Source organism: Engystomops pustulosus, chromosome 8 (assembly GCF_040894005.1).
Source record: "Engystomops pustulosus chromosome 8, aEngPut4.maternal, whole genome shotgun sequence".
Classification (NCBI taxonomy): Eukaryota; Metazoa; Chordata; class Amphibia; order Anura; family Leptodactylidae; genus Engystomops; species Engystomops pustulosus.
In genome coordinates this window covers 50,963,334-50,976,684 of record NC_092418.1, presented here as the reverse complement: position 1 = coordinate 50,976,684, position 13,351 = coordinate 50,963,334, and the positions used below count along the sequence as shown (strand labels likewise).

The 13,351-nt window shown below is 43.7% G+C and overlaps 1 protein-coding gene across 4 annotated transcripts in view; it reads right to left on the bottom strand.

The window, feature by feature from the left end:
* Window positions 1–13,351, bottom strand: part of TNRC18 (trinucleotide repeat containing 18) — a 282,299-nt gene that overhangs the window by 243,203 nt on the left and 25,745 nt on the right. For all 4 annotated transcript variants that reach the window (XM_072120908.1, XM_072120909.1, XM_072120906.1 and 1 more), the window contains exon 2: window positions 8,650–8,870. In XM_072120908.1, coding sequence (XP_071977009.1) covers window positions 8,650–8,827 — 178 coding nt within the window. In that variant the 5' untranslated portion in view covers window positions 8,828–8,870. The remainder of the gene's footprint in view (window positions 1–8,649; window positions 8,871–13,351) is intronic.

The following is a 13,351-nucleotide window of genomic DNA, read 5'->3' as shown; positions in this document are numbered from 1 at the left end:
ACGTCGAGAGGCTAAACACATTATACGATTCGATGCTATGGGTAGGCTGGGTCTCAACGATAGGAACGACCTAAGTGTATTTCTGGGTACAGATTGACCATAGCAGTAGATACATACAGAGAGAGAAAAAATTGTGTGTTCCTGTCTTTAGTGTCTTATGATGATGATCAGGAAGTAAGGAAGAGAAATACATGTAATAAAACACAAATGTTTTGTATAAAAAGAGTAACAATGCATAGCTGTAATGTACTCTTATTTACCTATTTACCTGTTTTTAAAAGAAGAAATGCAATGTTTTGTGCGTGTGTATATTCGTGCTAACACCTGTTGTATTTTTCTGGGGATTACCAGCTTACTGCCTATATAGCTTGTGGATTTATATTGCAACCATAAGTCCATAGCTTCTGCATTGGATATGCCCGCCTCATTGTAGAATTATGCGTTGATAAAAAATGAATAATGAATGATAATATTCAATGACATTGAGATTGTGTCTTAGCTGATGTAGGTATACCGCAGCTATGTAGACACATATGGGAGTCAAAAAAAGCATAACTGATTGTGATCTCGACAGCATGTTGGTACCCTTTTGGTTACTTTCGTTTTAACTTGTCCTTGTTGTTGTGTTGCCTTAGCAACGAGTACGTCACAGGGGGTGTGTACCCACACATGACTCCCGGAAGTGCTGCACCGTGTGATGCACGGCTGGCACGTCACCGGAAGGCGTGTTTAAAAGGGCATCCCCAGAGACGTGTCTTTGTAGGCATGAGAAAGCGCCATATCGGCGCGAAACGGTCCGTCGCTTGCCGCTTTCTGACATGTCTGTCCATGTCACTACTCTGCTGGTCTAAATAAATGTCTGCACACGGATTCGGTGAGTGCCGTCTCATATTTTATCTTTGTGAAGTATTATATCCTCTACGTTGCATTCGGAAGCTGTGCACCACCGATGTGCAGCCCAGGTTCCATACGGGAGAAGCACGCGTGAAGGAGACAATCCTCAAGAGGTAGTGCAGGGTGCTTATTCTATATACAAAATGACGTTGGTACTGTACCCATCCCAAGTACATCCCTCTATCTCCCTGCTAATAGCAGTACGGACCAAGGTTCGGTGGGGGTTTCAGGATCTGCGCCGCATGGTATCCCCCCATGCACAGTCAGCACGCGCACCTCACAGGGAGTAGGGGTGCTTACGATGGGACCAGAACTATGTACCCAAGTCTGCATGTACAGTGTCCCCAAATTTCCTCGTCACCGTTCCTGATGGAACGTTATTTGGGAGGTATTGTTTGATCCTGAAATTTGGTTCATCACAGGAACAACACTGCTTCCAGTGCCTTTATTGCAGGAATATCTGGCAGCTCGTTATGGGGTATCAATAACTTCGATTGTTAACATGGCAAAAGAGTTGTATATCCTGATCATTACTTGGTCTATATATCAAAGACCTTATAATATTGCCACTACTACATTTCGTCCATCCATAGCCAAATTAGACAGTTCAATTGCTGAGCAAACTCATACGGTGAGTTAGTCCAGTACAGGTCTTTTGGCTACTGGAATGAAGTTTTGACAATGTGAGGTCCCAGTGATAATTCAAAATCCCTGCATCTTAGAGATTCTGATGATAGTTCTAATGAGATTTCTATATCTTTGACTATGGGAAAAGAAAGTACGGTTCATTTGCCTTAATGACATAAGCATAGAGGAAGAGAATGATCCATCTCATTTCTCCAAAAGATGTCAACATTCTATGAAGCTGCATAGGATATAAAGTCATTTATCCCATGTGGCTTGACGGAGTCTATCCTAAAGGTCCATTGAGCTTCTATTCTCAGGATCACCTTTTCCCAATCTCTTCCTATAAGAGATGGTCTGAAGGATATTTCTTTCTGGTCACCCTGGTGAAGCAACCACATGTGCTTGGCAATTGGAGTGTCTTTATTATCGTTTATATCTAGCATGTGCTCCTGCACTCTTTTCCAAAATTGTCCAATAGTTTTTCCTACATAATCAGCAGGACATGTGCACGTAGCCACATAACCACTCCAACTGTGGAACAGTTGATAAAGTTCCGTATTTCAAACTTGATCTTCGTTGACGCACTCATTATGTGTTTACACAGAGTGATCCACTTGCACACAGAGCAGTGTCCACAGTGAAATGTACACTCTAGCCATGTTACACTCAATTTTTGTGGGAGTAGATAACTGTGGACCAAAAGATCTTTCAAATGTCTTCCCCTCCTATAGCGGATTGCTGGTTTTGGGGGGGGAAATTTAACTAAATCTCTGTCCCAGGATGTCCCAGAAATTATTGATGATACCTCATATCTCTTCACTGTTATTACGATAGGTTCCTATGATTCATGTTGTTTGATCTGTACTTACATTTTTTTTTCCTCAGGAATTAACAGAGATTCTCTATCCACTGCACATGCCCCTTCATAGGATTCGTGTAGAATTTTAGATGATAATCCTCGCTGTTTAAAACATGCTTTTAGCTCTTCTGACTTTTTTCTGAATTCTCTAAAGCCACTGCAGTTCCTTCTCATACGAAGGAAATGTCATTTTGGAATTCCCTTTTTAAGGGGGTATGGATGACAACTATCCCGTTTTAAGAGGTTGTTGGTAGCTGTACTCTTCCTGTATACTGTGGTGGCTATTTGTCCTTCCAAGGTTTAACTAATTTCCAAGTCCAGGAATGCTATTTTATGATCCTGTATCTCTAATGTGAAATGTAGGCCTAGATCATTTTGGTTTATTGTGGTCACAAACCTCTGAAACTCCTCTGGGGTGGATGTCCATACCAACAGCACATCATCTATGTACCTCAACCATAACGGGACATGTTGTGTCCATTCTGTCATTTCCTCCCAAAGATCACCCTGTCCCCCCACCTGCTGAGGTACATTTTGCGTAGGTGGGGGCACATGGTGTCCCCATCACTGTACCTCGGCATTGATGGAAGAAGGCGTCTCCGAAGAGGAAATAGTTATGGCTGAGGACATACTCAAGGAGGTCTACTAAGAACCCATTGTGCTGTTAGTACTGCATTCACCTTGCTTGTAAGAAGAAGCGCACTGCCTCAATCCCTTGCCTGTGCGGGATTGAGGAATAAAGAGCCTACACATCAAGACTTGCTAAGCCCCTCCAGTTTTTTGAGGACTTCCATTGTTTCCCTTACATAGGATGGGAGGGATAGCATGAAGGGTCTAAGCAATCTATCCAAATAGCAGCTGGCATTTGTGTCAGGTTGTTCATACCAGACACTATTGGTCTGCCTTTAAGGGGTGGGTACCCCTTATGTATTTTCGGGATAGAATAAAAAACAGCGATTTGGAAGCATGAATTTGTATTCAGATACAAAATAGCGTGACAATCCAGAATCTAAAATACATTTAAGGTCATCTTTAAGTTTACTTGTGGGGTTTCCATCCAATTTCTGATAGCATTGCTTGTCACCGAGTATGGACAGACACATTTCTTCATACATCCGTCTGTCCATGCAAACTATGTTCCCACCCTTGTTAGATGGCTTTATGACAAGGGTGGGATTGTTCCGCAGGGAATTCAAAGCCTCCGTACCCTCTTTGCTGAAATTCTGATGCTGGCATTTTTTTCGGATTCAGCTTTTTAAGATTCTTTGTGACTAAACCTACAAAATAGATCAATTTGTGCATAGTCTCCTATAGGGGGTGCTTTTCAAAGTGAGGTCTGTAAATAAACCCTTTCCTTCTTCTCTTGTTGCTTCTATAAGCAAGGATTCCAGATCACTAGAACCTACAGCATCAGACTCATCCAAGCCATGCTCGATACATCTTTTTCTTCTCTAAATTTGGAAGTACTTGCGCCATTTTAATTTTCTAGCAAAGAGGTTAATGTCCTTTGTTCGTTTGTATGTCTGGGACAAAAAACAATCCTCTTGCAAGGACATTCATCTCCTGTTTTGTTAAGCAGTGGGATGACAAATTTATTACTTGGAGGTCGTCTGTTCCTACTGAGTCGGGATATGTCTGCCCCTCAACGGGTATGGAGGTGGGCCAGGGGGAAGATCTAAAAAAATTCCTGCTTTGGCCTTTGCCTCTATTTCTTTGTTCTCCTCTGTGTGTATTCTGACCTCTGCCATTAGTTGTGTTACTTTCAATGTCTGAGGTTTCTGCCTCTGATGAGGTGATGTCCGTGTTCGGCTGTTCTTATAGGTCTCTTTTGCAGCACCTCATATACTCTTTTGTCCCTAAAGTATCGGGTGTCTCTAATACATGTACATGCTTACGTTCATATGAGAAGTATTTTTGGACAAGGTGGCTTCCAAGATTTTTTCTTTTTTTGTCAAAGCTAGGATCTGACGTAAAACTTCTTACTTTTTCAATAGCAGTATTAAGTTGTATTGATAATCTCTCTAGCTAAACTTTTTCCTCTTCGGCAAGAAACGCATCAGCCTTTGGGAGCTCTCTGTTGCCTCCTTCTCCCACCTTTATTTTATATTTGCTGTTTTGCTGCGATTCGCTGGAAATAGAGGATCCTCGGTACGGATCGCGGGTACACCCATGCCCTTCCATGTGGCCCGGTGTCCCCCCCGGACCAAACTCACCTCTCCTGGCTCTGCTTCGTTCCGGTCTAGGCCACACTCCTGATGCCTGACTAGGCCGTGTGCACGTTGGTACTTTAAGATTTAAAGGGCCAGCTTCCTCCTGATTGGCGCTGACTAATCCAGCCTTGCCCTCCCTTCCAAGTCAGATATTCAGCATTTCCAAGGTACTTCCAAGGTTTCCAGACCTCGCTTTCCACAGCGGTTCCTGTTGAATAGAAAGGCCTCCCAGCGTTTCCAGATGCTCCTGTCCTCCAGACCCCTCCGTGTTCCCTGTGTTCCTCCAGCGTTACCAAACGCCTCCGTGTTGCCTTCCTCTAGCGTTTCCAGATGCCTCCATGTTTCTCCAGCGTTTCCAGACGCCTCCGTGTTTCTCCAGCGTTTCCAGACAATCCCGTCTCCAGTGTTTCCATACGCTCCTAGTGGCTCCTGTTTCCAGCGTTCCCAGACGTCTCCTAGCCACCAACTCTCCTCCAAGGACTTCTCCATTCCTTCCTGCCTGGGTCCTGTGCCAGCTACTGCCTACGTTGAGTTCCAGCTTATCCTTCTAAGCCACATTCCTGCTGTCATCCCAGGCTCAGACTGTGCCCTGCTTCCTTGGCTGCCCCCGCGGGCCTAGTCGCACTTGTGGACTGACCTGGTGGCACCCAGCCGCAGCAAGACCATCCGGCTTTGCATTGGGCTCTGGCGGGGACCAGGGGCCACTTAGACTCTGGTCCTGGGTTGCGGCTAGAACCATCATCTCCCGCGGTGGTCCAGAGGGTCCACAGACTCCCCCTTTCAGACTCTTCCCACAGAGACTTTCCTCCCTGGTACTCCCAAGTATCTTCCATTGTCTGTGTACCCTAACAGCAAGATCCGGCCATGGACTCCGCCAGGATCAAGGAATCTTCCATGGTTCCACTCCAGTTGCTGGCAGATGTTCTCACCCAGCAGTCTCAACTAATTTTTTCTCAGTCAGAAGATATGAGCAGGGTTGCCGCTCTGCTCCAACAGCTGTTAGACTCCCAGCTGCCGCAGGCTCCGTTACCACAGCTTCCCAGTGCTGCTCTGTCTTCCAAGAGCAACTACAAGGCCGGCTTTCCCAGCAGCCGCTCCAGCCTCCGCGGCTTTCCCAGCAGCCGCTCCAGCCTCCGCGGCTTTCCCAGCAGCCGCTCCAGCCTCCGCGGCTTTCCCAGCAGCCGCTCCAGCCTCCGCGGCTTTCCCAGCAGCCGCTCCAGCCTCCGCGGCTTTCCCAGCAGCCGCTCCAGCCTCCGCGGCTTTCCCAGCAGCCGCTCCAGCCTCCGCGGCTTTCCCAGCAGCCGCTCCAGCCTCCGCGGCTTTCCCAGCAGCCGCTCCAGCCTCCGCGGCTTTCCCAGACGTCTTCTAGCCACCAGCTCTCCTAGCCACATACACTAAGGGATATTATTTTATAATGGGGTACAATATCTAATAGAGGGAACAGGATATATCCAATCCTGGGACTATAGTATTTAACCCCTTAATGACAAGGCCATTTTTTTGTTTGAGTTTTAATTTTTCACACCCACTTAAAAATCGATAACTTTATTTTTCTAATATTTAATATTTAATAGCCATTTCTATTTCCATACTCATGTGTTCACATCTATAGCCATGTCTATTTATGTTCTTATATCGACATTCATTCTCATATTTTTATCTATAGCTGCACTCGGCATATTTTACCAATAATTTGTATTACTTTCCATTTGAATTCGTGATTTTAGACATGTCTCTAAATATGTGTATGAATATATGTGTTTTTTAGCCCTTTCCCACTTGAAAAAGGAATCCTTTGAGATTCTGAAACGCGTTGTGTTTTTGAGCTACAAATAAAAGTTTCTTATGAAGAATACCCTGGAATCCATTCACTACCAGTGTGTGCCCCATTGACCACCACCTCTTCAGCAATTTCCTCTGATCCAGACCGGTGTGGCTACTGTGTTCTGCTGATCCAATAGATTGGGAGCACCATACAGTACCCTCTTCATGTTTTAGTAGCCGCTCTACTATCACTTCACCATTTTCTAAATACCACTAAGAAATACTACTCTTAGAGTGCTTTTTGGTCTCTCCTAGTTCGCCTTCTCTATACATTACTCCCTGGCTGGTAAGAGGCAGACTTCCTCTGCAGTCATTCTCTTGATGGTACAGCTGTTTACCTGGATCGAGGTAGTAGCTGGGCGACTGTTAGAACAGAATTGCTAACAGGATTTTATCGGTACAGAGTGGAGCTCAGCTACATGCCTCTGGACATGTTAGCTGCTAGCCAAGCCCTCATAACTCATGGATGTGTGATCTCTCACATGAATCAATGTTATTGTTTATCAAATTTTACCCATTTAACATCATCTGTTGTAAAATATAAAAATACAAAAACAAAACATTAAATCGATTAGATTGTATATCACTTAGGATTTTTTTGGCAATTCTTAAAGGAAATATACCATTTGATTTTATGCATTATGAACCAGACATACCTTGAAAATACTGCACTACACTGATGCAGAAAAATATTGTGTTTAATCACTGGGCTGAGTGGTTTTGCTGAAAAACAATTATAAAATTATGATGAGGCTCTGTCGCTTCCCTAGCTTCCTCGGCACTTCTCCTCACCCTAATTATGCACTGCTCCAGCCTTGTCCTGCCTATTATAAGCCAAGTATACATCATCCTTGTGTTGTCCCTGACAGGCAGCAGTAATCAATCATTGCACCATCCCCCAGCTGCTGTGTAGGAGTCATCCAGCAGAGGTTCATTAGTCCTGTCTGGACTGCTCAGGAAGCTCCTTGTAATGTGTTTATGTAGGCAGCCTGAAGGCAACCCAAGGTCCTGAATTTTAGAATTGTTTTTTTTAGCAAAACCACTCGGTTCAGGGATTAAAGAATATATAACTTGGTGTAACTACAGCATTCTCGAGGTGTGTTTGGGTCACAATGCGTAAAATCAAATGGTAGATTTCCTTTAAAGAGAACCTGTCACCAGGGAACCACACACGGTACCTTATAGACATCATTAATCCCATGGATAGACACATTAGTGGAAATGTAGACCATTCGTCTTAAAAAGACTTTTATTCTTGTTCTCTGTTCCAGTCATAGAGGTGGAGAGCTGTAGTAATCAGTCAAGGTATCCCTCCCCCTGAATGATAACAACACTGCTAATCAAGTTGAAGAAATTCCAGAGGGAGGGGTGAGAAGGAAGTGAGCAAGGCAATTGTGTGTTACTCCTATAATATATCGTTAAGTGCTCCCTCAGGAAGGTGGGGGCTGAAAGAGAGCTGGTGTATTGAAATCAACTTTCCTCCTCACTAGTCAGTGAGAGGGGTTGGGTTAGCAGTGTCAGCCTCAGTGAAGAGATATCTTGACAGCTCTCTGCCTTCATGATTGGAACAGAGGACATGAATATTAGAAGAATGCTGGCTGTAATCCCATGAATAGAGGCATCAGTGGACTTGTATGAAGACATTTAAAAGATACTCTATGATTTGTGGGGGTTCTCTGGTGACAGGTTCTCTTTAAACTAGCCTAATGTATTACTGATTTTTAACCCAAATTGTCCAGAACATCTACATATAATTGACATTTTCACATGCGTAGAACATTTTAAGTGTTGGTACGTGAGGCCGTTCATGTAGCTAGATCAAGTGACTACTAACATCTTCAGAGCCATAATTGTGGCAACAGCCATGTACAATCTTAATACTATAGAAGGAGAGTGATCAGGCCTTTTGCTCTTTGACCAGCGTCTGATATCCTTAGTGTAGGTTTGTAGGAACCACAATACCAGATACCAGGTAAAAGGGTGAAACCCAGAAAAGTCCAGGGTCAACACATGTGTAGCCTAAAGTCAACTGGTTGGATAGCCAATGGGTCTACAGCCTACTGGTCATTACGCATAGACCACAATTTTGTATCACAAAGTATTGCATCGTAAATGCCATCTACTACTATATTTACAGTATATTAAAAAATGTAAGAAGTATACAAATAACAAAAAGAAAATACAAAGAAAACAGAATCCAACCGCTTAATTCCTCAATACCTAATTATTTCTTACCTGTTTGTGAGTGTAATCCAAGAGGCGATGGATAATACTTTGCTGCACAAAATGGTGGTAGTTGCCCCCCAGGTGGCATAAGACGCCCACCTGTATTTCCATTTGAAACACTTCCAGCCTCCAGGGACAGACCCGATAACCCCAAGGGTGGCATATTTATAAATTCCCGGCCATCCATCTTTATACAGGATACTTATATCGTACCATGGTTCAAAGACCCACTGAGATTAAAAAAGAAAAAACACATTTAGCCAATTTATCACAATGATCGTAAAGATGTTAGCTCATTATATTATAATATAATATATGAGGTACAAATAACTGCTTATCCAGAAATACACAGGCATGTAAGGAACCCATAAACATAATACGCACCAAGATCATGTTTAAAAACATATAACACACAGAAAATTCTGAACTATAATAATAATAAAAGTAATATTAAATACTGTAGCCAGAAAATGGTGTCGCCTACAAGTCTCCTATGCAGGAGTTTATTCATGATCTACTACGGTTAGGTTGTTGATTGTGGGCTTCTTAATTTTGACAAGTTGTATTGAACATGGCCGGTAAAAGGGGTAGGCAGAAGTAGTCGACAACCAAGTGGCATGGTATGCTCTGGAGGTGGGCACAACTTAAAAGGTGAAAGAAAGCAGCAGCGCCTGTTTAATATATAGGAGCACAGCACTGCAAAGCTCAGCCTGAGTGTATATATATACACTCACCGGCCACTTTATTAGGTACACCTGTCCAACTGCTCGTTAACACTTTATTTCTAATCAGCCAATCACATGGCGGCCACTCAGTGCATTTAGGCATGTAGACATGGTCAAGACAATCTCGTGCAGTTCAAACCGAGCATCAGTATGGGGAAGAAAGGTGATTTGATGCCTTTGAACGTGGCATGGTTGTTGGTGCCAGAAGTACTGGTCTGAGTATTTCAGAAACTGCTGATCTACTGGGATTTTCACGCACAACCATCTCTAGGGTTTACAGAGAATGGTCCGAAAAAGAAAAAAACATCCAGTGTGCGGCAGTTCTGTGGGCGGAAATGTCTTGTTGATGCCAGAGGAGAATGGGCAGACTGGCTTGAGCTGATAGAAAGGCAACAGTGACTCAAATCGCCACCCGTTACAACCAAGGTAGGCAGAAGAGCATCTCTGAATGCACAGTATGTCGAACTTTGAGGCAGATGGGCTACAGCAGCAAAAGACCACACCGGGTTCCACTCCTTTCAGCTAAGAACAGGAAACTGAGGCTACAATTTGCACAAGCTCATCAAAATTGGACAGTAGAAGATTGGAAAAACGTTGCCTGGTCTGATGAGTCTCGATTTCTGCTGCGACATTCGAATGGTAGGGTCAGAATTTGGCGTCAACAACATGAAAGCATGGATCCATCCTGCCTTGTATCAACGGTTCAGGCTGGTGGTGGTGGTGTCATGGTGTGGGGAATATTTTCTTGGCACTCTTTGGGCCCCTTGGTACCAATTGAGCATCGTTGCAACGCCACAGCCTACCTGAGTATTGTTGCTGACCATGTCCATCCCTTTATGACCACAATGTACCCAACATCTGATGGCTACTTTCAGCAGGATAATGCTTCATGTCATAAAGCTGGAATCATCTCAGACTGGTTTCTTGAACATAACAATGAGTTCACTGTACTCAAATGGCCTCCACAGTCACCAGATCTCAATCCAATAGAGCATCTTTGGGATGTGGTGGAACGGGAGATTCGCATCATGGATGTGCAGCCGACAAATCTGCGGCAACTGTGTGATGCCATCATGTCAATATGGACCAAAATCTCTGAGGAATGCTTCCAGCACCTTGTTGAATCTATTCCACGAAGAATTGAGGCAGTTCTGAAGGCAAATGGGGGTCCAACCCGTTACTAGCATGGTGTACCTAATAAAGTGGCCGGTGAGTGTACATATATATTATACATACATACATACATACATACATACATATATACACTCACCGGCCACTTTATTAGGTACACCATGCTAGTAACGGGTTGGACCCCCTTTTGCCTTCAGAACGGTCTCAATTCTTCGTGGCATAGATTCAACAAGGTACTGGAAGCATTCCTCAGAGATTTTGGACTATATTGACATGACATGCACATCCATGATGCGAATCTCTCGTTCCACCACATCCCAAAGATGCTCTATTGGATTGAGATCTGGTGACTGTGGAAGCCATTTGAGTACAGTGAACTCATTGTCATGTTCAAGAAACCAGTCTGAGATGATTCCAGCTTTATGACATGGCGCATTATCCTGCTGAAGATGTTGGGTACATTGTGGTCATAAAAGGGATGGACATGGTCAGCAACAATACTCAGATAGGCTGTGGCGTTGCAACGATGCTCAATCGGTACCAAGGGGCCCAAAGAGTGCCAAGAAAATATTCCCCACACCATGACACCACCACCACCAGCCTGAACTGTTGATACAAGGCAGGATGGATCCATGCTTTCATGTTGTTGACGCCAAATTCTGACCCTACCATCCGAATGTCGCAGCAGAAATCGAGACTCATCAGACCAGGCAACGTTTTTCCAATCTTCTACTGTCCAATTTCGATGAGCTTGTGCAAATTGTAGCCTCGGTTTACTTTTCTTAGCTGAAAGGAGTGGCACCCAGTGTGGTCTTCTGCTGCTGTAGCCCATCTGCCTCAAAGTTCGACGTACTGTGCGTTCAGAGATGCTCTTCTGCCTACCTTGGTTGTAACGGGTGGCGATTTGAGTCACTGTTGCCTTTCTATCAGCTCGAACCAGTCTGCCCATTCTCCTCTGACCTCTGGCATTAACAAGGCATTTCCGCCCACAGACCTGCCGCTCACTGGATGTTTTTTCTTTTTCGGACCATTCTCTCTAAACCCTAGAGATTGTTTGGCGTGAAAATCCCAGTAGATCAGCAGTTTTTGAAATACTCAGACCAGCCCTTCTAGCACCAACAACAATGCCACGTTCAAAGGCACTCAAATCAACTTTCTTCCCCATACTGATACTGCAGGAGATTGTCTTGACCATGTCTACATGCCTAAATGCACCGAGTTGCCGCCGAGTGATTGGCTGATTAGAAATTAAGTGTTAACGAGCAGTTGGACAGGTGTACCTAATAAAATGTGTATGTATTTATATATACATACACACATTCCAACCCCCCTTTCGGTTGCCCTTTGAGTAAAATTGTAAAGTAAGGGGGTTAAAATGTTTCTTATGTAAACATCACTATGGAGTTAACATTTTTATAACTTGCTTTCCATATAACCTTTTTAACCATTTAAATTTTTCAATCCCCACCTTCAAAAATCCATAATTTTTGTATTTTTAGATGTAGATAGCTGTGTAAGGACTTGTTTTCTATATAAAAAAAATTGTACTCCATAGTGACAGTATTTCATATTTCATGCCATGTACTGCGAAGTGGGAAAAAAATTCAGGCAAAAGTGGTTATTATTTTGCCATTTTGCCATCTTCTAACGCTAATAACTTTTTCATACTTAGGGTGTGTGGTGTACTAGCGGTGTGTGGTGTAATTTTTTGCGACTTTAATGGTGGTTTAAATGCTTCCATTCTAAAGACTGTACGGCCTTTTGACCATTTATTGAATTTTTTTGATTGTTCACATCGCACATTATAATAAATGAGTTAAAATCTGATGGTTTTGGGTCTTTGTATTCGCAAGGCTGTCAAGATTAGCGATCAAACAACCCCCCCACCTTGATGACTTCACAGCAGGTGGTGAACGAATCCAAGATGGCAGCATCCACATGCTGCCGGGATTTAAACAACTCAGGCAGCATTGCCAGATGCATTTACAAGGTTAACACCCGTGGTCAGTGCCAGAACACGCTGCGGGCGTTACCGTTGGGAGTTTGCTGTAATATGCAGTAAACACTCACCATGTATGGATAGGGATCAGCCCGTGAGCCCTCTCCATACACAAGCAGCCGAAGTTTGACGTACAGATACTTCACAAGTTGGTAAGGGGTTAAAGAATATAACATTTTTATTCTTTTGTTTATAGAGCTGTTTTAGGGCTTAGGGTTTTCATCATATCGGGGTATGTTACTTTTTGATAACTTTTTAACCTGTTTTTATGCCGCTAGATATATAAAAATTATGAAATGTTCACACTTTTTTTAAAAACCTTTTTTTGACTGTTTATGTCCCAGGGTGGGACATGAACAAGTGATCAAATGATCACTTGTTCATTGTAATATGCTGCAATGCTAATGTATTGCAGCATATGCTGAAAGCTGCACTGTTAGATTGTGCATTCAGCATTTACTTATGGCAGTCCTGGGGTCCGGACATCAGGGCTGCCATAGCAATGATCGGCAGCGTCTACAGGGTTAAGTGGGAACCCTATCACATACTGGTGGGATCCCGTGTTATTCCCCTGGCTCAGCTTCTGATCCCGGGCAATCCCAATGACTTAACTCCTGAAGGTGCGGGAACTACCCGCATGATGTGGAATGATGTACATTCTCTTTGGAATGCAGAACATACTGGTAGGTTGATGAGGTTGTGAGCCCCATGGGGACAGGGACTGATTTTGCAAGCTCTGGGCAGTGCTGCCTAATCTGTGTGCGCCATATAAGTAAAGAATTATTATTAACAGTTTAACCCAGGAAGAGGTACGGCGCCGCCTCACAGCCAATAAGATAGACAAATCACAGGGGCC